The sequence below is a fragment of the Buteo buteo genome, chromosome Z (genome assembly GCF_964188355.1).
Source record: "Buteo buteo chromosome Z, bButBut1.hap1.1, whole genome shotgun sequence".
Lineage (NCBI taxonomy): Eukaryota > Metazoa > Chordata > Aves > Accipitriformes > Accipitridae > Buteo > Buteo buteo.
Window position 1 is genome coordinate 27,920,330 of NC_134204.1, and position 25,663 is coordinate 27,945,992.

The 25,663-nt window shown below is 43.1% G+C and overlaps 2 protein-coding genes across 2 annotated transcripts in view; one reads left to right on the forward strand and one right to left on the reverse strand.

Annotated features, from left to right (window-relative positions):
- Positions 1 to 41: 41 nt before the first annotated feature.
- Positions 42 to 18,976, reverse strand: HEXB (hexosaminidase subunit beta). Its single transcript, XM_075020072.1, has 14 exons — positions 18,593 to 18,976; positions 18,345 to 18,502; positions 15,501 to 15,566; positions 14,669 to 14,715; positions 14,341 to 14,451; positions 10,301 to 10,402; positions 8,565 to 8,694; positions 6,642 to 6,822; positions 5,524 to 5,610; positions 4,861 to 4,933; positions 4,035 to 4,209; positions 3,115 to 3,205; positions 2,806 to 2,910; positions 42 to 229 (listed from the first exon to the last, which is right to left on the reverse strand). Exons 1-14 carry the CDS (start codon positions 18,895 to 18,897, stop codon positions 166 to 168), a joined length of 1,695 nt encoding a protein of 564 aa, XP_074876173.1. The 5' UTR covers positions 18,898 to 18,976; the 3' UTR covers positions 42 to 165.
- A 4,399-nt stretch (positions 18,977 to 23,375) lies between these two features.
- The window catches only part of ENC1 (ectodermal-neural cortex 1), a 39,240-nt gene continuing 36,952 nt past the window's right edge, over positions 23,376 to 25,663 (forward strand). The window contains exons 1-2 of the mRNA XM_075019909.1: positions 23,376 to 23,464; positions 23,667 to 23,897. The gene's annotated coding sequence lies outside the window, so the exon portion shown is untranslated. The remainder of the gene's footprint in view (positions 23,465 to 23,666; positions 23,898 to 25,663) is intronic.

The following is a 25,663-nucleotide window of genomic DNA, read 5'->3' on the forward strand; positions in this document are numbered from 1 at the left end:
TTTCTAATGAAAGCTAAAACCCACCATTTTTACTCCAAGAAGAATGTCAAATAACTTTATTTCAAAAGTGAAAAGTTTAAGCCTTGGTTCAAATATCAAACTGCAAGCATCTATATTCATATCCCAGAGGCACTTCAGGTTGTTGACTAGAAGTCGTTGCAGCAGTTACTGCCCTCTTGCTTCATGGGGGCAGTATCCAACAAACACAGGTTCAGCTGCTACTCCACGGCTGTTAAAATAAAGGGGAATGTGTGTGATTATAATAAAATAATGTGGCTGGTTGTGTAGGCAGGAAGAGAGATACTGGCACTCTAATCTTGGTCTAAACAAAACTACTTCCAAGAAATAACAGATGGGCCTATTTGGGGAGTGGAAAAGGGCCCTATTCAACATAAATTGTTCTGTTCTTATGTTGCTATAAAACAAACAAAAAACCCCTTTAGCTTATGATGGTGCAGTAAGATAGTACAAAAAGATGTTTCAGAGTTAAAGTAGTTGTAGTCAAAATTCTGCCTCTTGGATATTTAAGACCTAGATAGTACTGCTACAGTGATTTGTAGAATAATGTAAATTGGTGTTTAAATTGCACTTAAGAGCTGCAATGGAAGAAACTGGGTAATGAAATAGCTCAGCTGAACTACTGCTTGCCCCTAAGCAAAAATTCCCCTTAGTAAAAGACAGGGTTACTGTCTAGGTCTCTGGAATGTACACCCACCTGTTTGTTTCCCTTCTCCCATCACTATTTGCAGTTTGGGCTGCTGTATCCTCCTACAGGAAGTTGAGTTTAGATCTGAATAGCAGCTACTACTTTCATGGTACTATTTCAACAGCAGTGGCCTCAGCCTTGGATAGGCAGAGCTACTTGTTCTTCCAATGACCTTGATCTAGCTGTTACAAAGTTCTACCTACCCATTCCCTCACTGCCTGGTACCCTGCTGCAGAACTTTTCCTGTTCCACATGGAAAAGCTCTTTAGCCTGCTACAGCTGCCACAGTCTGTATATACCACATATAAAAATGGTAGCAGGGACAGAGTCCTTTGCACACGCTCCAAGACTTCACAACAACCTGACTGATTAAATCAGCTCTCTGAGTTCACACAATGCTAAGGAAGCCCCATAGACATAAAAGGCAACATAACTGCAGCTCCAAGGAATGGTCATTTCATCAGTGGAAAGGGAATGGTTTCTCTAGTGTTTTTGTGGTTCAAAGCCTATACAAAAGGAATCATTCTCAGGAGGCTATGTCCTTTTATTAAGGCAGGCTGTTTGTAACAGGAGTTGTTCACCATAAGTTTATATGCCAGCAAAGCAGTTTCAGGACCAGAAAGTAGTTTAAGGAAAAAGTGTGCAACAAGTGCACAGAGTAGCCCTTAGTCTGCCCCTGCATTTTGTATCTCATGCTAGCACTACCAGCTACAGTCATCTGGATCAGCTCTACATACAGCAATACAGGTGCCAGCGTTAAGGAAGAAGGCGGAGATGTGGCAATAGTTAACCAGATCCAGGAGCAGCATGGCTTAGTTCACTGTAAAACCCTAATCCTAGAGGTACAGCCACCGTACACTTCACTGTTCAGTTGTATCAGTGTTTCCTCCAAGTCTCATCAAGAGATGCACCATCCAGTTAAGTGGTAGGACATAAGTTGTTTTGAAGCCCTTTAATCTTGTTTTTAGAATGCATTTGTTAACTCTCCCTTAATGTATCTATTTTTCTCATGACTGAGATAACACAATTTACATATAACTATTTTCCTATAGCATTATTTAAAGCCAGCTTGAAATAAACCCAACAAGCCAAAACTTGCAGTCACTCTTACCTTGATTAATTAAAGAGTAAAAAAAAAGTGATTCCAGCAGATAATCATGCTGACACATCTACAGGAGTGTGAGGAGTACTTGAGTTTTGCATGCTGACTAACTGCCATTGTATCTTGTCCTCTAAAAACCTAATTTGTATCTACATTGAAATACTTCTTCACACTGTTGGGATTTTCAATGATTTGTCATAAACTTTTGTAGAGAAATTAAATGGCCTGTTGCATTCTTGCTGAAGTCCAACTTTGCAGCAGCGTCTGGGAAAACCTAAAAGGCTCTCTGACTGCATACTTTTAAAAGTGGAGTCAAACTCGAACTTAAGACCTAGAAAGCACTCATCTCTACAACTGCAAACATACAAAGACAGCACTAGCAAAAATTAACCAGTAACTTGCTTAGGTACTTTTTAGGAAAGAGCTGCAGAGAATAGTATGTTATGAGCTGACTTTGTTTACAGTAGCCATAAGTGAAATTTAATTCATCAGGGACTCCTTATCCACCTCTTTCAGTCCTTACACTAAGGCAATACCTGGAAGAATAGCTCACTCAAACTCACCTCTCATGCAAACAGCTCCACTTGATTGCCTGCTGCATGTCTGTCTTTATTTATAATAAATAAATAATAATTAAAAAAATTTAAAAGTCTACTTTTTCTCCTGTGTACTCCTCCCACATACCCTTCAATATCCTTTTTGTCTGAAGTCAGTCAATCATGTTGGTTTTTTCTTTAGAGGAAAGAGAGGCATAGATGAATTCTAGTATTTCACTGAAGAAAGTTAATGAGTTATGAAAACTGTCTAGAACTCCTGTCTTAATATATCTGTTTTTCCTCTTCTGAGGATACAAAAACACATGGGCTGACGTTTACATAGCCAGATTAGACTGCTAGCTCCCCTCCCTTCATTTCCAGGCCAGCCATTTGGGCCTGTACTTGAACTCCCTTGATTATAAGGCATGAGAACCAAGCTTTACTATAGCTATTAATCTTACCGGAGCATGCGGCATCGATGATTAGTCAATCTTTTGTAGGCATCCTGCAAGTTGGTCACATTCCTGCTGCTCCAGAGTCTTTCCCCTACAGCACTTGCTCGAGGCCTGTAAAGATATAGTGAGTTTTAGAGTAGGTATAGTTTATAACCAAGAATAAAGTTTTTAATGCCAGGTCTTATATCTAAAAGCATCAATTTTTATAGCTGCTTAGGTTCAGTATAGAGCACTGTTACCACTAACATACAGTCCTGTTGGATTAATGTTTCTTGTAGCTGGCTTTCTAAAATCTAAAGATAAAACAGTTCATACCATAATCTTGGTGTGAGGTTAGTTGCATCCACAAATTCCCCCCACAGGCAGGCCTCACCACCTATTAAAAGCTTCTTCTGTTTTTCAGATCCTGAATTCAAAGCAGAAAGTTAGAATTTCTATTTGCCCAGAAGATGGACATATATAAAAAATTTCACTTTCCAATACTCAGAGAGGATTGCTGTTCAACTGTTTGCTTTATCATATAAAATATCAATTCTGGACACTAACTTAACATTTTGGTAGTCTTGTTACTGAATGTGAGAACCACCAGGCCATTTTGCCCAGAGAATCCACTTCCCTTCTTTGTCAGAAAGGATTTTAACTTTTATCCTCTGAGAACATTCCTCAGCATTCTGACATTCTTCAGAGATTTCAGTCCTGATTGAAACTGTTCATTCAATTACACACAGAACATTCTTTGAAAAAGCTACATAAGTCAAGTGTTCTCCCTAATCAGCTCTGAGCTACCTTGCACAAAAATGAAAGCCCTGGGCAGAGCATTAAGATGTTTGTATCAGCTTTAGCCAGAGGGAGAGAACATGGCTTTTTCTAGAACAGTCTAATGCTCTAGAAGCTTGCTAACATAGGAATTCAATGTCCATCTACCAACAGCGATTTTGCACAACTCTGCCCCTAATGCATGATGCATCTGCCCACCTAGTACAGCATCCTGTGTCACACAGTCACCAGTGCTAAATGCTTGAGGAAGGTCATACTTTTTCCTGTGAGAAACTGAAAGTTGCATTTTTTTATTTGAGAATTTTCCAGAGTTCTAGCTGACAAGGTCCTTTGATTACAGCATATCTGATCACAGTGACTGTATGACCACTCTGAAGAGCCTTATTCTTTCCATTTACACCTTACTATGCACCGAAGACTTTCATGCACGGAACATGCATATAGAAGTAGTAACAAACCAGGGAAGTCAAGTGGTTCAATGCTGTAGTACTTCTTCCAGTCTTGTCCATAACTAATGTAGTCTAAGTACCATGGAGCTGCCAGGATAGCAGTAAACCCAGCTCCAGTGACACTGCTCAGTTCATGAGCATAGTTGTTTTCCATCCACACTTGAACTACAGTGTCTGGTTTCAGCTAAAAGGGAAAAAAAAACAAAAACAGAACAAAAATCCCAAAACATTAAAGACAATCCTAACTGCTGTTGTCAGGAAAAAGGATGGCAGATTTCAAAACTGGGAGGGTGGTATTTTGTTCTGAAGAGGAATATTTTGGAAGCTACCTTTTCTCTTTTTTTTCTTCCCCCCACAGTCTAAAGCTGGTTAGCTCTTTGCTGGTTTTAAACACAGTTCACACTAAAGTGAAGCCTAGGTTACACTATAGACATTTAATGCCCCAAGAGAGTTCCTTAATGCACCAATTATCCGAGCAGCTCCGAAAAGCTGAGCATCTGGTGTTACTAGACCAGACGCACATTTATGTGAGAAAAATATATGGAAACTCATAGAAACTTCCCTACCCTTTACTCTGATGCTCTAAAGCATATTATATTATCTGTGTTCACCTTTAGAAAGCACTTCAATGCTAGTGTTCCCTGTTCCACATATTTTACATGTTCAATAAATGATAATTTCAAGGAAGACCCCACAGCTGTGGAGAGTTGCTAAAGTAAGCAGACTTGCTTTAACTCTTAAGAGACACAACCATAACTACTTAATAGTCTACTTTGGAAGCCTTCCACAATATTTTGCTGTTATGCGAGAGTATCTTATTTATTTTCCATCTTACCTGCGCTTTGTTATCAAACACTTCTTGCCAGACAATGTATCCTTTATTATAGGAGGAAACAATGTCCAAAATCCTAGAATTTAGAAATAAGATCATGTTTATGAACTTCAATGAGATCAGCACAGGCACATGAAGTAGCAACATTTTCTATCCTAAGGCACATCAGGCCTCTCCCAGCACTGCATAGGGGACCAAGAAAAACCAGGTTTTTCTGGTTTTGGCCTTCAGTGCTCTGCCTCAAAGAACATGTTCTCCCATGTATAAGGATATGCATGTGTAGTAACAGAAACTGATGTTCAGAACTACTAGCAACTCACACACATATCTAAATCCATGGTATATGAGAGAAATAAATGGCTGCAAAAACCTTAGGACGTTTCCTCCCCACTCTGTGTGCTGACATTACAGCAGATACCTGATTTAAGATAGCCAATACATTCAGAGTGTGCATAGAACTAGCCTACATATCCTTGTGTCTCACATTTTAAAGCTGTGAACTTTACATTCTATGTATTGAAATAAAAGAAAGTGGGCAGTCCCCAATACATGGCAATTTTTGAAAACAGCATAGGCTAACATAAATCAGCTTCAGTATCTTCACCTCGACACCCCCCTCAGACAGTGGCAGTGAAAAGGTGAGCAAGAATTGAAAACACAACATACTTCTGAATATAGTAAGATTCCAGTTTAGCATAGTCAATGCCAAATCCTTGCTGCTTCATGAATTCTTTCACTTCAGGGTTAGATTTCCTTAAATAATAACAAAACAAGTAGAAAAAAAAAAAAAAGAATAATTTGGTTTAAACCAGATTTCCCAACCATTTCCACCTATGCACAGTACACTAGCTGATGCCTTAGCACACCATAGCCTGGCATGCACAACAGAGCAGAAGCAGTAGGCTAACATGATCTAGGGTATTTCGAAACAGTTTCGTCCTGATCCTCTGGTAGAACTACTGGAGTCCCTGTTCTGAAGCAGTCTCTGGCAGGCTGCCTCAAGCTCCTAAGAGCTCTAGCGTTCCTGGCTTCTCTGTGACATTGTGGGAAGGTTGCCAGAAGGTCTGGAAACTGAGCAGCCATAGTACCAGGGGATCTGTGAGAGTGAAATCAAGAATTTGGGAAAATACCCCAAAAACAAACCAACACTTTTGTGATAAAGCATTTGCCAGAAATCCTCTTCCTTTTCAAAAAATTAAAGCAAGTCCTGAGCATTCAGATTTGATGTTTCAAGAGAATGCACAAATACTAACTAGATCAATTTGAATACTCATGCAATTAGATGTGCTCCAAGCTCTGTATTATTAGTTACTCCAGCAGACAGACTCCAAAATATTCAAAATCCACAACCAATTTAAGAACTCTATTAATACATGCCATACTTTTAATACAAGACTCAGTACTGTAATACTTAATGTTAGCAGACTTTCTGGAAGGCAGAACTCAATGGAAAGAGCTGCTTTTCCTTTAACACAAAGCATGCAAATGTTAATTATCTTAGTACTTTTCTACCTTACTAGTTCTCTTTCCTGCCATGTTAATTTTCATGAAGAAATTCTTTAGAGTACCTGAACATTTGTAAAACTACTAGTCAAAGCAAAATTCTGCACATCACTCACTTGTTGAGGATCACAAACGCTCTGCCTGTAAATAGTTATAGAAGTAGGAGTGGAGATCTTTGGGTTAGGCACTGAAAACTGTCTCACACAGCTGAGTTCCGCAATTGATGGATTTAGGCAAGTTTAAGAGGCACTAGATATTTATTCTTTGAACTGTCACCATACCAACAATCGAAGTTCACTTCATCTCCTCCCAAATGAATGTATGCATCTGGAAATACACTGCTGATCTCTTTGAAGAATTTAGTCATGAAGTCATAAGTTGTATTCAAAATAGGATTTACAGGTCCAAAGGACCCAGATGGCTGTTCTCCATTATAACAGGGGGTAAGAAGATCTTTTTGACCTAATAGAAACATTAATAGAGGACATTCAGTTCCATGTGGGCAGTTACCCATATTAAAAAGGTTAATATTAATTAAAGTGCTCATCTATTCTAAGTATAATCATATAGAGGCAGGATGACATTAAACAACTTGCCCAAGGTTGAAGAACCCTCTAACTCCAAATCAGGACTCTGACTTTCAGATTTGTGATTTAATACACACTAATCTATGGAACATGTCACTATACCTGGAAAACAGCTTCTGGATGACTACTTGACTAAAAAAAAAAAAAACAAACTTTAATGGATTTAGAAAGGAAGCCAATTAGAAGGAAGCCAAATATAATGAGTGTGCTCCAGAGGCCTCTTTTTATTACTCTGCTTTGTTAACACCTAAGTAGGTGGGAGGTACATGGCTCAAGGTAGAGGTCCTACCTGAGTCTGCTAGGAATTTACCTCTACACAAGAAAGGAAGGCTAGACAGACATCAAAACTGAACACTGGCTCTTGAGTCAAGATATCTGAAACAACATGAGCCAGTATAACAAAACAGGAAAAAGACAGAGGTAGGTTGGAGATTCCTAAGTCCAGTTTATTTGGTAAACTGTGGTTGCAGCAGCAGCATCTTCCTGGCTGCATGCTTCCTACTCCAAGCACATTTCCCCCAAACAGGGCTCTAGTGGTAGATTGCTTCAACTGCCCTCCTCACATGCCTTAAGACTTCTCTCCAATATCTTGAATTTGAATGCAAACAAAGCATAGCTACCGAGGTTCATAGGCAAAGCCAGGACTGGCTCCTATGCATCACATTGAAAAAAACTATTATACAAGAAGCTATCAGGAACAACTGATTTTAGGCAAAGGAGCTGAACCTTGCTCTTAATATGAATGTAGACCACCTCACATATCACCAGGTAAGCCACTGGCTTTTATTAGTGCTCCATAACAGCAAAGACCACATGAGATGACGGATTCAGAAAGAGTGTTTAGCAAATTTAGTTTTTGCCTTGTTCCTTTCCTCCTCATTTTATATTAGTGAGAAAGAGCCTTAGGCATCTTCCAATATTATGGCCACATCCCCAGAGGATGAGCACCACACTCAGCCCAAGGCTAACGCTCAAGTTATGAAGCATTAGAAAAATCTTTACTACTTCCAGTTTGGCCAAAACCAGCTTATGTTAATTGCAGTGAAATCACACTCAGTGCACCTTGAATTAAGGCACAAGGTTCCCTGGCCCTTGAGTACATGTAAACACCACCACTCTCAGGATTCAAGCATCGTCTATCAAGAGAATTATTACTCTGAAACCCAGAAGATAAAGAGTGAAGAAGCATCCAACTTTGCTGTGTTTTGTACATGGGCAGATTATCACTTTACAATAGAAACATCAACCACATTGAAAGAAACTTCCCAAAGCAGAAATCTCTACTCTAGAGGTAGCAGCTTATGATTTCTAGCCACTACCTTATTACTCTAAACTGAAGAGTACAGGATGGGGGGGGGGGGAAGCAGAATAACAAGAACATGAGTGTAAGGCAGACAGAATATATCTGTGCCTTTGCACACACATTCAGCACAGGAAGTGTCAGCTTTCTCCATTCACTTTAGCTCCTGTAACAAGTAACGGTCATGACCATCACCGAGTCTGCCCCTTGCCTACCTCTTATCAAAGCACTTTAAAGGCTGATTTTTAACAAGTTCATTTGCTTGCTACACCCTACTTACCACAGTCTTTTAACCATTAATACTTTTTTGGACATACCTTTTCCCCAAGACTGGGTGTGTCCTGGGGTATCAAACTCTGGGACAACTCTAATGCCTCTTAAGCGGGCATACTCAATCACCAGATGGACATCAGTAGGAGTATAGATGTGGTTATAGGAGTACGCTCCCTGTAAAGTATTCACATTTAGAGACAGTTTACAAAACATTATACCAGCAGCTTACAAAACTGGGATTAAAGTGTTACAGTTTAGACTGGTGAGCAGTTTTACCAGTTGGCCTTTTCTGGTTTATCACGTGTAACTGAACTGATAGAACTTTTCAGTTGACTAGTGGGGGGAAAAAAAAAGAAACCCACAACAGAAAGCCCACAAAAATTAACCCCTTTTTCCACACTAAGCCAAACCTCCTGAGCAGGCTGTCCTTTCCTCCTTAGCTCACAGTTATTGAAGAAAGCAGAAAAGCTAATTTCTATTCCATCAGATTTTTGAAAGATACATTTTTCAGTTCTTCTGTACAGAGGCAAGTTAGTTTTCCCCTCCACCTCTGCATCATTAGTTCTGAAACACAGGCCCCTTGTTACATGACATGCAAGGCCAACGGTCTTCTTCCAACACCTCTGCTTGTCAGTTTCAATACAATGCCCAATTTAGCATCAGGGCATGTTTGTTTTGTGACACTGAATTTGAGCATTATTCCATTCTCACAAAGCCAACAAATGTGACAAATGACCCAGACTGCTACAGTTTGGTGGAACAGATGCTTGCCAAAGAGCTTAACTACATAAGAAAAGCATCATGACTCCTCATGATTAATATCACCTTAAGCTTCCATTTATCTGGAAACGGTCTCCACAGCTGAGTTACTCAAAAAAGATAATGGTAAACAAGAAGCCTTTCAAAAAGAAGGCTATTGAGACAAAGGCCATGTCCCTCTCTCCAGCTGTCAGTGTGGAATAGGACAGAACTCCACAGTCATTACTAAGAAAAATAATCTGACTACACCATCCAACACCTACAGTTTTTGAATTACAAAAGTCATCATGGCATCTGCTCAAGCACTGCCTATGTAATTTTCATGAGGGTCAGATTCTAGCATGCATTTTAAAACAGAATCCCAAATCTAGTGCTTAGGCTCAGTCTACTTAATTATTCATGCTTGATTTGGCTACTACTGTACCATGACTGAGCAAGAACCTCATGATGGCTTTCATTCATTAGCAAAATCTGCTGTGAATCAGGAAATAAAGAGACACTTTGCACTGTATTTCTTTTAGAAAACATCCTCTCACTTTTGGACCTCTTATAGACGTACTGTGTTTTGTGAAGTTAACTAGATCTCAGACAAGGCAAAAGTACTACTGCAGTGATTCCAAACCTAGAGGTGACAGGAAACTCTTATATTTGAGTGGCATGAAGTCTACCAGTTAAACAAACAAACCAACAGAAATCCAAGCAGTGTTCACCACAACAAGTTATTTGCACACCGTTACTACTTGAAGGCCTGCAAAGACTGAGGATCACTGTCACAAGCAAATTTGCACAGAAGAGTTAGGAAGGTCATTTACCAAGCAGCCACTAAGGAAGACTTGAACATGGTCCACACAGACACTCAGGTAGGGTTCTAAATGTGGACTTGCTGGTTACTGGTCCTCTGGTACTGCTTCACGATCAGCCAAGGCAGATGTACCCAACCACTGGTAGGCTCTCATTTTATTTTCATGTAATATGTGCCAGATTTCTGCCCTCCCACCCTGCTCCAATGATGTTTACTCACCTTGTCACTTAACTCAGGGAAATAAATACTCTGGTAAGGGAATGACTGATCATCAACTATATGCCAGTGGAGAACATTGAACTTGTTAAAAGCCATGGCATCCTGTAACAAATAATGCAATACAGTCTAGTTAAGCACTCCCACAGAAAACGTATGCAAAAGAGGTGGTCTTGTCCCAGTATATCCTGCATGCCTAAGGCAACAACTAAAAAAAAAAAAAAACACCCAAGAAAAAGCATACCATGTTTCACCAAATCCCAGAAGCATACACCAAAATGCACCAGCCTGTTTATACTACTGCTCCATTCCTCTGCCATCTATTTGCACCACTCCTGTCAACAAGCTCTTGATCAGATCATGCTACAGTGGCTGGTAAAAGGGGAACTGCTATAAATGCTTATGAATTTCTTCCACTTCAGAACATATCTGGGTAATTCTCTATACACCATCAACTATTTCAGCTTACAGAAAAGCTTATACTTTTCTACCTAAACAGTTTGGACTCAAAAACTAAACAGCATGAGAGACTTTCCTACTATTTAGTACATCCTTACTTGCTAGTGACTTCTGCAGAATCCATTTCAAATGCACACAAAACAAACCATGCATTTTCCCCACAGAACATAGTGTTCCCCTTATGTTTTCAGTCATTACTGTGTGAGTACTTCCCTTTTTTTGAAGATAATCAAGATAAATGTTAACACACTTATTTTAGAATTATGACTCCAGATGGACAGTTACACACATACCCTGAGTTATGCAAGTTTGTTAGAGTCACTAGAAGTGTTGTGTGCTGTGAGCAGACAGAGTAAGTGTTCTTTACATTGTTCGTGGCTGAGTAATTGCAACACAGTTGCTTCCAGCTCCTTGCCACAATACAATTATTTCCACCCCTCCCCCTTTCTTTTTTCACAAAGCTGTGTTTAAAGAAGTGACAAAATCTCTTCAGGAACTCCCGTCAAATCCAAAGGAAGATTTATACCTTGTCCACTCCCCAAAATTATCTCATCTGTTTTATTAGGCAGCAGAAGTTTTAATTACTGCATATCTTCATGCATTTCTATCGAATGCCATCTTTCCACATAGAAAATTATTTCTCCTGACCTTCACCTCTGCCACTCCTTCCTCAAGGACAATGCCCTTCCTGGAAATACAGTACAGCAGCTGAACATAAACAAGAAATGTACTTGAACTGCTGCCTTAAGCATCTAGTTACCACATGTCAATGAAGGGATTACTGCTGCTCTTTATTAGGTTAGCCTGGATTCAAGCAGGCACAGCGGTGGGAGGAAAACCATACTTGTTCTTAAACTAGCAAAATGGCGTAAAACGTAGCTCTTGGAAAGTATTAGAGCCACAAACATAATTTAAGGAAACAAAACTGCAATAGCAACAGTTACGGAAACACAAAAATGTTTAGAAATGCAAGTCTCAAAAGTCAAGTTACTCTTTGGGCATTGTTGCCTCTTTTAGAAAAGCCAACAAATACTGACCCAAGTAGCTACCTGAGTCTTTGAAGCACCCTCAGCTGCAAATGAAACACTACACAAACGCTACTTGCTGAACGGGGACTGATCTTAAAGGTAAATACAAGTGTTAAATACCCATGGAGAGGAAAGTTCATAGAATCCTAGAATGGTTTTGGTTGGAAGGGACCTTAAAGACCGTCTAGTTCCAAAACCCCTGCCATGGGCAGGAACACCTTCCACTAGACCACGTTGCTCAAAGTCCCACCCAACCTGGCCTTGAACACTTCCAGGGATGGGGCATCCACAGTTTCTCTGGGCAACCTGTTCCAGTGCCTCACCACCCTCACAGTGAAGAATTTCTTCCTGACATCTAATCTAAATCTACCCTCTTTCAGTTTAAAGCCATTACCCCTCGTCCTATCACTATGTGCCCTTGTAAAATGTCCCTCTCTGGCTTTCTTGTAGGCCCCCTTTAGGTACTGGAAGGCTGCTATAAGGTCTCCTTGGAGCCTTCCCTTCTCCAGGCTGAACAACCCCAACTCTCTCAGCCTGTCTTCACAGGAGAGGTGCTCCAGCCCTCCGATCATCTTTGTGGCCCTCCTCTGGACTAGCTCTGACAGGTGCATGTCCTTCTCGTGCTGGGGGTCCCAGAGCTGGCCACAGTACTCCAGGTGGGGTCTCACAAGAGTGGAGTAGTGGGGGAGAATCACCTCTTCCAACCAGCTGGTCATGCTTCTTTAGATGTGGCCTAGGATACAGTTGGCTTTCTGGGCTGCTAACGCACATTGCCAGGCCATGTTGAGATTCTCATCAACCAACACCCCCAAGTCCTTCTCCTCAGGGCTGCTCTCAATCCACTCATCACCCATCCTGAATTTGTGCTTGGGATTGCACCAACCCATGTGCGGGACTTTGCACTTGGCCTTGTTGAACTTCATGAGGTTTGCTAAGGCCTACCTCTCAAGCCTGTCAAGGTCCCTCTGGATGGCATCCCTTCCCTCCAGTGTGTTGACTGCACCACACAGCTTGGTGTCGTTGGCAAACTTGCTGAGGGTGCACCCAATCCCTCTGTCTATGTCGCTGACAAAGATGTTAAACAGCGCCAGTCCCAATACCAACCCCTGAAGAATGCCACTAGTCACTGCTCTCCACTTGGACATCGAGCCGTTGACCACAAATCTTTGAGTGTGACCATCCAACCAATTCCTTACCCACTGAGTGGTCCATCCAACAAATCTATGTCTCTCTGATTTAGAGACAAGGATGTCATGTGGGACAGTGTCAAATGCTTTCCACAAGTCCAGGTAAATTACATCAGTTGCTCTCTCCTTATCCACCAATGCTGTAACCCCATCATAAAAGGCCACCAGATTTGTCAGGCACCATTTGCCCTTAGTGAAACCATGTTGGCTGTCACAGGTCACCTCCTTATTTTCCATGTGCCCCAGCACAGCTTCCAGGAGGATCTTCATCTGTCATCCACTTCATTCATCAGCTCCCTCAGGACTCACAGATGCATCTCATCTGGTCCCACGGACTTGTGCACCTTCAGGTTCCTTAGATGGTCTCCAACCTGATCTTCTCCTGTGGTGGGCAGTTCTTCATTCTCCCAGTCCCTGCCGTTGACTTCTGCGACTTGGGCGGTGTGGCTGGAGCACTTGTTCTGAGCATAGTTCAAGGATGACCTCAGAAATGAAGACTGGTTTTACCTGCACTATCTTCCTGCCCATCTTAAGCCTGCTTTTCAAAGTTCTGCAACACGGAAGGGAAATTTCTAATACTACTTCACCTTGGAAAAGCAAGACAGAGTCAAGACAGGAAACTGCATGTTCCACCACTCAAGGGTTCCTCCATTTCAACCCACCAAATAAGCTCTTCTACACAGATTTCAACAGCAGAAAAGGGGAGTACAAAACACAAAAACCCACAGCTTTTGCTGCTATGATTACACAAATTCATCACCTTCCCATCAAGGTGGGAGTATCCAATTCTTAGTATGCTTACTTAAGCTTTTTGGATAAAGTTTTATTTGGTTTTTTTGTGTGTCTGTTTTTTTGTCTTTTTGAAGGGATGCAGTGAAAGAAATTAGTAGCTTCCAAAGATCATTTCCAATTTCACCCTTGCTCTGTACTACTTAATTACTGGCTTGCGCTTAGCAGCCTAAGAAAGGACTACCGAAGCCTGGTTATTGAAAAGACTAGAATTTTCCTGCAACCGCTGGCACTGAAGCTAGGACTGGCAAGGTCTCCCATGTATTGCTTGGTAACAGTCAGATGTCTCAAAACATGCTTCCAAGATATATGTGATCTGGTTTAGGCAACAGAAAATACAGAAAACCTAAGGTACCACAAATCCCAGCCTCCTTTGCAGATTCACCATCATTGTGTCTGCCCACTCAAGTCCTCTCTGGTGTATGTTCTGACCTTTACTTAGCAAAGATCACTCTGTTCTTTTAAAAGTCAGCCAGGGGAGACAGATTCTCCTTTCATACCAGCTCCAGTTGCTACCTACCTCAGGGGGCAAAACACAACAACAAAAAGCATTATTAATGATACAAAACTGCCCACTTACCAGGTTTGTAAGAATAGATTTCAAAGGTAAATAATGCCTTGAAGTGTCTAGTAAGATTCCTCTATGAGCAAATCTTGGGAAGTCGTCAATTTCAGATTCATTGACAAGAAACTATGAGAACAAGATTTAAAAATTAGAATTTCCATTTTATATTCATCATTTCGAACAGGAAATACTTACTTTTAAGTTTGTTAACAGCTTTCCAAGGATCACTTTCTTAAAAAACATTTGATTAAACTAGTACATCTGCTGTTTCTGGAAGAGCACCTAATAAAGAATGAGGTTGTCTGTTATTAGGACTGTAGTTTTAGTCAATAGCTATACTTACACTTCCATAGTCATCTTCATGAACCAACTGGCTGAAGGTTTCCAAACCTGTTAAAAAATCCAAGAGAGGGATCTGGAATACAATCAAGTACTTGTCCTTAAAGTTTTAGTTAAAAACAGGACCATAACTATTTACAGGTATTCACATAGCCAGAAAGAATGATTTGTAGCCAAGTTTCTTCCTCTTTAGCACAGCTTCCTTAATTGCTCAAGCACAACAGTTAAAGAAATTCTGAAGAGAGAGAGAACCATGCAAACTCTCCATTATAGACAAATACTGAATATTAGCACTACAGCTCAGCTACACCAAATTAATCCTTGAATAGTATGGAAGTTACTGAGAGTACGGCAGAAATTTCTGGTGTTGTCATGCATGTATTCCTGTCATTTCTGGAACTAGTGAAGTTTCTAATTCAGCATGAAAGATCTGCTAATTTAGTCTAACATTCCAGTAAGAACAGCAGACTGAAACTTCAGCTTTACAGTCTTCTTGGTGATGTGTCCAGCATGTTCGGTTATCAGGTGCAGTCAGAGAGTAATTTGTTCACACTGTAGATCAGAGAGCTTTTTAGCACCCAGAATTTGGTTGGCTTGGCTGATTTCAGGCACAGCAAGAGTGCACTTACAGTGTGCCACTGGATCCGAGATGCTCAGCATCCAGACCGAGGGTCTGACCAACATACATCTGGATATTCTTCTGGCCTCTATGCCCAAGCTTGCTTCCCACGAAGGACTGAATGAGGGCAAGGCTCAGTGGTCAGCTGGTTCTTAGTCTGCCATGGAGTTTGTATAAGCCCAGAACAAATAGCTCTATAGGAAAACTATCAGCTTACCTCTTAAAGCACCCCATACCTCATATGCTTTCAGTATAGCCACAGGCTCAGTTACAGTTAAATGATCTAAAGCAAAGAAAAAAAATAAAAGTTATTCCTCAAGAAAGCATGGATTGACAGGACAATGCTAACAGGCAATAAAGAGATTCTTCAAGTGCCATGTCTCGCTTTTTTTAAATTCTAACCAATGCTGTTTTAACGGTGATACTGTGCAGCTCCTTTTCATTTATGTGCTTCTGAAATAATGCAAGCTACTAGTCAGACAGTCAACAGTTAATCAACAAGAGGATAAAACAAATACGGTGCTCAACAATGGCAATATTAAATATCACACATGGGCTGGAATTCAGGCCAAGTTTAACTCAACTGACTTAAAACATATCAGATGATATTTTTTGCATTTAAGACATAGGTGATAAGGGTTGGGTAACTAAGCCAGACTTAATGACAGAAGTTTATTTCTCGTTTTATCTTCCTCTTATATAGATTATGCTTACACTTTTTTTTTTTAGAGATATAGCTTGTCAAGTAATATCATTAGGTGCTTACTATAAAGGTCTAATTACAAAGGGGAAAAAAAATAATCAGACCCCACCATCTGATGCGGACATGTATGGGGGCAGCAAGACAAACTAAGGTAAGTAAAATGATGAACGGTACCTGAAGGTATCCATAACAATCCTCCCTTAAGTTTGAATACTGAAGTAAAGTACAAAGTACTGAAAAAGAAAAGCTAAAGTAATTCTGGTTTTCCATTGAAAGTGATTCAGTAAATTTTAGTGAAGAAACAGTATCTTTTAAATATGTTAATTAAAAAAAAATCACATAAATATGTATAAAAATACACTATATCTATAAATCTATAGATTCATATTATTATTTAAACATCAAAGCAATAATAAACTGACCAGAGTCGCACATTTGAAGCGACAGAGGGAAAGAAACCAAATCAGAGGGGTAAATTGCTGATCTGCCTCAGTATGAAAGAATGGTTGGTTACAAGTTATACAGTTCAAACATTTATCTAAACTACCAGAGAAAAGCCATTCAGGGACATGAAGAAAGTACCTCAAGCTTCCATTTTAACCTAAGAACAGCTTGCATACACTGGAAGTTCTGGGTAAGAAAGAAAACTTAGAAGACTACTGCAATCTCCACAGGTCTTTCTGTGGTAAACTGTAGTTCAGTCAGGGGCTTACTTCCAAGACAGCAAGCTTTTTTCTGAACATATAACATACCTTAAACGAACACAGAACAAGTTTTGTATGGCTGTTTGGAACCTTTCACACAAGCAGGCAAGAAGCCAGCAGGGAGCAGGGCAGATAACTTGTACTTTGATTACACATCCAAAACTCTTGCTATAGGATAGTCACTGACTGATCCATACCATCTCTATTAAGAAAAAGAGCCAAACTGCTCAATCCAGCAAGTGACTATAACTGCATATTTCAGCGTTTGTGCCCTGAACAAGCTATCTCATTAAAAGCAGAATATTAAAACCTTGCTGAAGTCTGAAGAGTTCAGCTTACTACATCAGGAAAACTCCACGTTACTTGTAACAGGAAACTCCTTTCCTACAGCAGAGGGGAAAACTCTTGACTTTTCTGAAGAGTGCAACCTAAAAATCACATGATCTGACAGATTCCGTGACAGAAGAGAGCCACCAGCTTTGGTTAAAATCTGAGGTTCAGAAACCAGTTCAAAGTTCAACTAGTAGTAAAGCAGTATAACCACCTGACTGTGGCAGAAAAATTCTAAAGCATTAGCAGTTTTGCTGCTATACCTCATTTGCATTGAAATGTATGATAAACTTGCATACAAAAATCTTACTACTTGGCTAAATGTACCAAAAAGATTGAGTACACTTAAAATCAGTGCCTTCTATCACAAGTCAGATGGAATTAATCCTGCTGCAGATGTATGACTTAAGATTAAAAGGATCTTTTTCTAAGGATCTGTATCCTGGATACCAAACAACTGCCTTGCCTAGTACAGAAGATTATCTCAAGACAGAATGAGATGAATTGAGTACGTTGAATTCTGTGCTAACCTGCCCAGCCAAAAAGCAATACTTTCTGTTAAGAAACTTCTCTGGTGATTACGACTTCAGTTTAGAGCACTTCTCCACTCTGGACTTCAGTCACAGAAGTAAGGAAGCACAGCAGGACAAACCCAATGTAACCGTCATGTTTTTAAATCCTTTCTTGTATCTACTGATAGAAAGGAAGTGGATTTATAATACTGCAAGATGACTAACAAGAAGTTCAATGAACACTTTCCTGTTTTCCTGGAAAAAACAGAAATACCATGTATGTAAACCAGTGTAGGTAGCTTCAATTCAAATGTAGCTGTTTCTAAGGAGAGCAGAAGAATAAGCAAAGCCAGCCTTCACTCGACACCCTGTACTGAGAGAAAGGATGATCTCCTGACTATAGATAGAACTCAGCACACACAGCTGGGTCCAGCACAGCATAATACCTCTGATTCTTAACGACAGTTACTGGAGAGGACAGCAGCAGGTAAGCGAGTTGGATGCTAGCTAAACTTCAGAAATCATAGGTTACACTTCTAACCAGCTTCACGATTCACTGCGGGCTGAGACTTCCCACAGCCTTCAGAGCAAGAATTGTCTCCTCGCTGCGGCTGCTGTGAAATGTTCTCGAGCGCCTCAGTGAGCCTGCGATTTCCAGTTCCTTAAAAGTAAATAAAGAAATGAGCCCGCCGCCGGCTTCTAGGCGGGCCAGGGCCACACGACTGGAAGGCGAGGGCTAACGACGCCGTACGAGCCGCGGGAGGGGAGCGGAGCGGAGCGGAGGGCGGTGGGCGGCTGCGCGCCGTACTCACAGGCCTCGCTGGAGGCGAGGTGCGGGTAGCTCTGGCAGCCGGGGTCGCGGGACTCGATCACCACCTGCAGCTGCGACAGCTCGGGCTCCGCTCGGGCGCCGAGCGGCCTGCGGCCCCGCTTCCGCCGGCGGGACTGCCCGAACATGTACTCGTAGTACCTGCCGGGGGAAACAGAGACGCCGGCGGGGCCCTGAGGTAACCGCTCCCGCCACCGGGCCGCCGCCCGCAGCGCCCCCGCCGCCCCTCACCTGCGGAAGGCGTCCTGCAGCAGACCGCAGGCCGGCCCGGCCGAGGAGCCGGCGCCGTGCACCAGCTGGAAGCGGCCGGGGGCCAGCTGCAGCTGGCGGCGGGACGTGCGGAGCCACTGCGGCAGGGGCCACAGGGAGTCCTCGGGGACGGCGCCCGAGGCCGGCTCCCACTCGGCCGGCTCCGGCGCGGACTCGGGCTCGGTCTCGCTCCGCGGGGCGCCGTGGCGCAGGCTAGTGCTCACCAGCACGGCGGGCACGAGGAAGAGCCCCAGCAGCAGCCCGGCCAGCCCCACGGCTCTGCCCATGGCGCGGCGGCGGCAGCTGCGGCGGCGGCGGCGGCAGCTGCGGCGGCTCCGCCTGCCCGCGGCGACCCGCTCGAAGGGCAGGCCCGGCCCCGCCCCCGGCTCCGGCCCCGCCCCCGGCCCCGCCCCCGCCCCCGGCCCCGCCCCCGGCCCCGCCCCGGCCCCGCCTCCATCACGGGGCCGGCGGGGGGCGCTGGGGAGCGCGCCTCAGCGCCCGCCCCCCGCGCGCGGCGCCGCCTCCCCGGCGGCTGCTGGCGGCCGCTGAAGGGGCCCTGGAGGGCCGGGGGGTGGGCCCCGCCAGCGCGGGCGGGCGGTCCTGGCTCTGCGGGAGGGGCCGCCTCCCGCTGCTGTCATCGCCGCGTCCTGCGCCCGAAACCGGGGAGGGTTGCTGGGCCGGGAGTTTTGAGCGGTTTAATGTCTGCGTGGAAAGGCCCTGGTTTGCGTTACGCTCTCATGAAGGGGAGACGAGCGCGGCTTTTGTACTGCCACAAAGCAGCTTCAGTCTCAGCAGAAGTCGCTTTCTAGCAGACTTTCCACAGATGGTGTTATAAGCCGTATCGCGAATAAGCAGGAGTCTGAGTTGCGGTGAGGTGTTTCAAGCCTTACAAACAAAACAAATCAGGTGTTTTGACAGATCCCAATACAAATTTTGGAAGGTTGCTCTGGGGTGTTGGGAAGGCAAATCGAGCGTCTGGAAGTCACAGCGAGGAGGAATTCAGGCTTTAAGCCACCTCTAACTGGACGGTTAACGCAAACACTGAAGTGTCGTTGCTGTTGCGTCGGGTGCCTGGCACCTGCATGCTCTTACTGCAGTGTAATGGAGGAGCGAGTCGGCCACTGCGCCCTCCGCCATCTTCCCTGTGTGGAAGGTTAACTCTCTAGTCACGTGCTCCAGGCTACAAGATGGACTCTTAAGTTTATGAAGAGAAGAGTGTCTCCATAACGAAGGCTACGTCTCTTTGTAAAGAGCACAGACGTCTTGCCATAGAATTACTAAGAAGCGAAAATCCTCTTCTTTGCTAGGGTTTGTCCTCCTCTTTCGGCCCATGTCACTCCGCAAGTTTGGAGGAGCCGGTCTCCCTACTGTCCGGAAGGCTCCCCTGGGAGATGCTGGTGCCTCACCCACCCCAGTGAATCACCGCAGGGCTGGGCTGCACAGCAGTTGAAGAGGTGCGTCCTGGCCGCCATGTCTCCCCAGCGCTGCTCCCGGCCATGCAGTCAGAGTTATGGGAGTGCACATTCAGCAGGTCTGGGGAGCTGATCTAATCCTGCCCCCCTCTAAAAAAAGTCTCGGCACGCTGGAAAGACGAGCAATAAATGGCAGGATGAGGGGAAGGTTGGGACTATGCCATGCCTGTTTAGACTGTGAACTGCACCTGAAGGGAATGAACCACAAAACATCCTGGTTTTGTTGTTCGCTGTGCCCATCCATGCAACTGGAGCGTGAAGGCTTGATGCAAGCTGTTTGATGCAGGCTATCCATAGCAGAATGCTATTTAATCTTGTCACGCTGTAAGTAGAAAGCAATCCTTTATTATGTGATACTGAACAGGCACATAGCACCTAACGCTTGCACATCTCCGCTCCCAATCCCCAGCATGCTGTCAGATACGTGGAAGTGGCAGTGCAGTCTTTTCTGGCCCTCTCAGAGACAATTTTCACGCTTTGCTGTTCAAGTGGCAGCAGAGGTTTTGGGTTGCCTGTTACACACACCATTCCCTTTGCATGTTGTGAATGTCTCCTTAACGGTGCTGACTCAGCTGTTCATGTTGCCTACCTCTGTTCACCTTTTTGGGCATATTTAGAAAATCTGGATTATTTCATAGGTTTCTGTGGCACAACTGAGAGATCAGTAAACTCTGTTGGGGAAGTAGAGGGCAAGGATGAGTAGCCGAAGTTGCTGGCGGGCTGTAAGGTACTAAACTAAGTCTGCTGTTTCAGGTGTTAACCAGCCTGGCCATCCCAAAGGTCTGGTGGCTATAGACACACTGAGCATTTTTGCTTTCAGTTCTGTGGTGGGTTAACCCTGACTGGATGCCAGGTGCCCACCAAAGCTGTTCTATCATTCCCCCTCAGCTGGATAGGGGAGAGAAAATATAACAAAGAGCTTGTGGGTCGAGATAAGGACAGGAGAGATCACTCACCAATTACCATCACGGGCAAAACAGACTCAGCTTCGGGAAAATTAACTCAATTTATTACAAATCAACCAGAGTAGGGTAATGAGAAATAAAACCAAATCTCAGAACACCTTCCCTCCACCCCTCCCTTCTCCCGGGCACAACTTCACTCCCAATTTTCTCTACCAACCCCCCCCCAGCAGCACAAGGGGACAGGGATGGGGTTTATGGTCATCACATGTTATTTTCTGCCGCTTCATCCTCTTCAGGGGGAGGACTCAGCACACTCTTCCCCAGCCCCAGCGTGGGGTGCCTCCCACGGGAAACAGTCCTCCACGAACTTCTCCAATGTGGGTCCTCCCACGGGCTGCAGTTCTTCACGAACTGCTCCAGCGTGGGTCCTTTCCACGGGCTGCAGTCCTTCAGGCACAGACTGCTCCAGCGTGGGTCCCCCGTGGGGTCACAAGTCCTGCCAGAAAACCTGCTCCAGCGTGGGCTCCACTCTCCACAGATCTGCAGGTCCTGCCAGGAGCCTGCTCCAGCACAGGCTTCCCAGGGTCACAGCCTCCTTCGGGAACCCACCTGCTCCGGTGTGGGGTCCTCCACAGGCTGCAGGTGGAGATCTGCTCCACCGTGGACCTCCCTGGGCTGCAGGGGGACAGCCTGCCTCACCATGGGCTTCCCCACGGGCTGCAGGGGAATCTCTGCTCCAGCGCCCGGAGCACCTCCTCCCCCTCCTTCTGCACTGACCTGGGTGTCTGCAGGGCTGTTTCTCTTACATGTTCTCACTCCTCTCTTCCAGCTGCCATTTCCATCTGTCCCAACTTTTTTCCCTTCTTAAAAATGTTATCCCAGAGGTGTTACCACTATCGCTGATGGGCTCGGCCTTGGCTGGTGGCGGGTCCGTCTTAGACCCGGCTGGTACGGGCTCTCTCTCGAACACAGGGGAAGCTTCCAGCAGCTTCTTACAGAAGCCACCCCTGTAACCTCGCCCGCTACCAAAACCTTGCCACACAAAGCCCATACAATTCTGTTATCAGTGGTTGTAGCTTCCGTAGAGCAAGGCTGTTCTATACCAACTAAGTACGCCTATTTACTAGTCACCTAATAAATATTCACCTATTTATTTATTTATTATTGTCACTCTTTAAATAAGCTATTCTGTGCACAGAAAACTAATTAAATAAATTTCGCATTTTGTTTTCTTCTCTGGGTAGATTTTCTGATGATCAATAAAGAGAGCAGGTAGTCTTTCCTCGTGTAAGTCCATAAATATAGTTTCTTTCTTTTATTCTTCTGTATATTGGACAAACTTGTAGGAACTTAGTGTCTCTGAGACATCTACCTCTTTGCCAGTTTTGCTTGAAATTAGCCACTGGGATTTAAAAGTTATTGGGTGGAAGGGTGGAGTAGACAGACATGAACGTGCTATCCTCATTTTCTGAGGAAACCTGACTGTAATGTCTTTAATAACCACAAGCAATCTGAGTTTGCATTGGTATTTTTAGACACTATTATGTTTGAAGTGCTGTAATGTAACCCAGTTTTATATTGCATCTGAGGACTGATTCTAAGCTCACAGGGAAGAAGTAGAGGATAAGCAGGGAGCCATAGAATTGGAGAGTATTTGAGTTCAGGCTGCAGTCCTCCAGTATGTCGGTGTCTTCAGAGGCCTGCTGATTTCAGTGGGGTTTCCACTGAGCATAGCAGACTGGTGAAACTGCAGAACTGGGACTGTAATTGTTTCCAGCATGTGCACAAGGAGAGAAGACGTCAGTGTGATTCATGCTGGTTTTTTTTTTTTTTTTTAAAAAAAAAAAGGCTTAGTCAATTCAAGGAGCATATCAAGGGGAAAATTAAAAACAGTAGAGTCTGGGCTAGTACTGCAGAGATGTGGAATGGAGTCTGAGGTTAGACAGCAACAGGCTGATGAGTGTCTGTGCTTTTCCTCTGTACTTCCTCAGTACAGAATGAACAGAAGACCTGGAAGATTGAATGGATCCAAGCACACACAGTTGATGCTTTCAGTTCCTTAAAGACAGCTGACAAGGCAGAAAGAAAATATTATGTGCATGGGATAAATCAGTTGTCAATATGAAGCAACTTCCTTTACATTAATTAATCCCCCAAACAAAATCTATATTCAGAAGAGTACAGGGAAAATAGCCACACTTAAATTATTATTAAAGCCAAGGGAATGACAGGCTCCTTGGCCAAGCAGCATGGTTTAGTTACCTTGTCTCTTATGAACATCATAACCACACCTCATGACTACCCAAAGAGCTTCTTTCCATTTCCCCTTCCCCAAACAAACACAATATGCCCCCTCTGCCACGTGAATGACAAATCCTGGTGTCAGTGATGGAAACACATCTGTGTGCACTGGCAGAACAAATGATTCCTTATGTTCTCAGTGGACGGTAGGACACCAATAGAAGGTATTTTATGTGGTATGTTATTCCCTATTAGTCTGTGGGGAGGGGTCTGGGAGATAAGGACTTTCTTAGTGGAAGTTATTAGTAGAACATGTAAGTGGCAAGATGTGGCATGGTAATTTCCTTCACTTGAAGAATATGCATGGTGGGATTTAATTCTTGAGTAAATTTTGGTTTTTTACAGAATTACTAGTTATCTCTAACTTGCCTTTTTTAGAGAATCAGATATGGATGTTGGCAGTGGAGGAGAGAGGCAAGATGAGACGGAGTAAATGGAATAAATGTGGATGAAGCAGGAGTCTGGGAAGGAAGGAATCTTTTGCAGCTATCTGTAGAAATAAGGAAATGAGGCCATAACAGTTGGGAACAGTGATGGAGAAGACACCTCAGCTGAGACATTTTAACCTCATTTGTGTAAGGAGGCTTTGACAATGGAAGCAGATTTCAGGTAAGAGGTACGCCTTTTTTTAGGTACTCATTACACTGGGTTAAAGAAGTGTCACAATTTGGGGGAGAATTGTTCTATTTTGTTTGGTTTTCTTTTTGAAATTTGTAGGTAGGCTGATACCTCAAGTGATAACTAAGGCTTTAATGATAACAGATATGGTTATGCTTCCAGACTGTACTATGATTAACAAATACTGTTTTAAAGTGTCTTTGAATTGTGTATGACTTTATACCTCTAATTATTAGGACAACCTGGGAAAGCAATGACACTATTTGTCAAAGGTCACTGTGCTTCAGTATCAACTCAAAGTCTTGGATGTGGTAATCTATCATGCTTTATCCTTAGTCTGTTCTGTAAGTTTGATGTCCTACTCCCGAGAGGAATGGATTCTGATCCTCTGTTATTGTAGACTTTTTACTTAGATTGTAAACTATGTGGAATGGGAATGTACTCTTATCTACACCTGTAAAGACTTACACAACTTTGTAGCTTATACATACTTAGTGAATGAGTACTAGAAGTACTATTTTGCATTTTTGTGGAAACTTTTAAAAACTCAGAAGTGCAAACATAAATCATTTTTCAGATAAGGAACCTGCATCCCCCGGTTCTATCAAAGATGGCTTTTCCAATCTCTAAGGTAAAAGTTAAGTGTCAATTAGTTATAGTCTAACCCTTTCTTCTGGGAGGTCTGAAGAAGGGGAAAAAATTACTACAACTCCCCCCCCATACACATTATATGAATATAGCTGAGCTTGACTTGTACAACAGAACTGTACAGATCCTTCACACAAACATCCCTTTGTTAAATAGTAGAAAAAAACAAGAGCATTTTCAGACATTAAGGACTCTCAAAGGTTCATCTTGTTAACCAAAATGGTGGAATAGGGCTGGACAGCAGCATTTTTTATAGGAGGAAGTGGTGAAGGTGGCTCTCCGTTCTTCCAGTTCTGCTGTGGCTACAGCAGCCACTTCAAAGTGACTGGAGATCTCTCAGCAGCGTTTTGAGGTGTGCAAAGAAATTTACCACATAGTCTCTGCAGCTGACTCCCCTTCTTACTTGGGAAATAACAAAGCAGCAGAGAGGAAATAGTGACTTATTATCACCAGGTGATATTCTGTGGCCACTGTAGTCTGGTCAGCATATGGGGATGTTACTACCCAGTAAACTAGGGTATGAATTGACACCAGACAGGGAATTCCACATTGGTGTCTCTTGGAGACATTTTTAGACTATGTTAAAGGCACATCCATTAATTTTTGAAAGAAATTTATCACAGTTAGCAAGAAGAGTGACTTTCCCATTATTTGGAAACCAGGTGATATTTTACTTGCTGCGTTTCCAAATTAAGCTGAATTCCTAAGTTAACTAAAACTGACTTAAATTACAAGTAAATGTTTTCACCATAGTTGTAAGAAGTTCAGCTGTTCCACTATGTGAGTAGCAGAAAATATCCTTTAAGTCTAAGTAGTACATATCCTCTGCAGACGAGCCTGAATCTTTACATGCAGTAGCTTACTCTCTAGGTAAATGGGATAGGGTACCTCAGCTGAAGGGCTTGTCTACAAGGAGGTGTTGTGACTGAGTAAGGTAGGATGATAATTTCATACTACAAGTAGCTGCTCACATTAATTTCTAATAGGGAAAGGTTGTGAAGATTCTGCAGTTTGGAAATGGAATAACCTAGCAGGGAGTCACTTACTGCGCTGTAAACTTCTAACCTAGCTTATACACAGTTTTATGTATGGTGATTGTATGTCCAGAT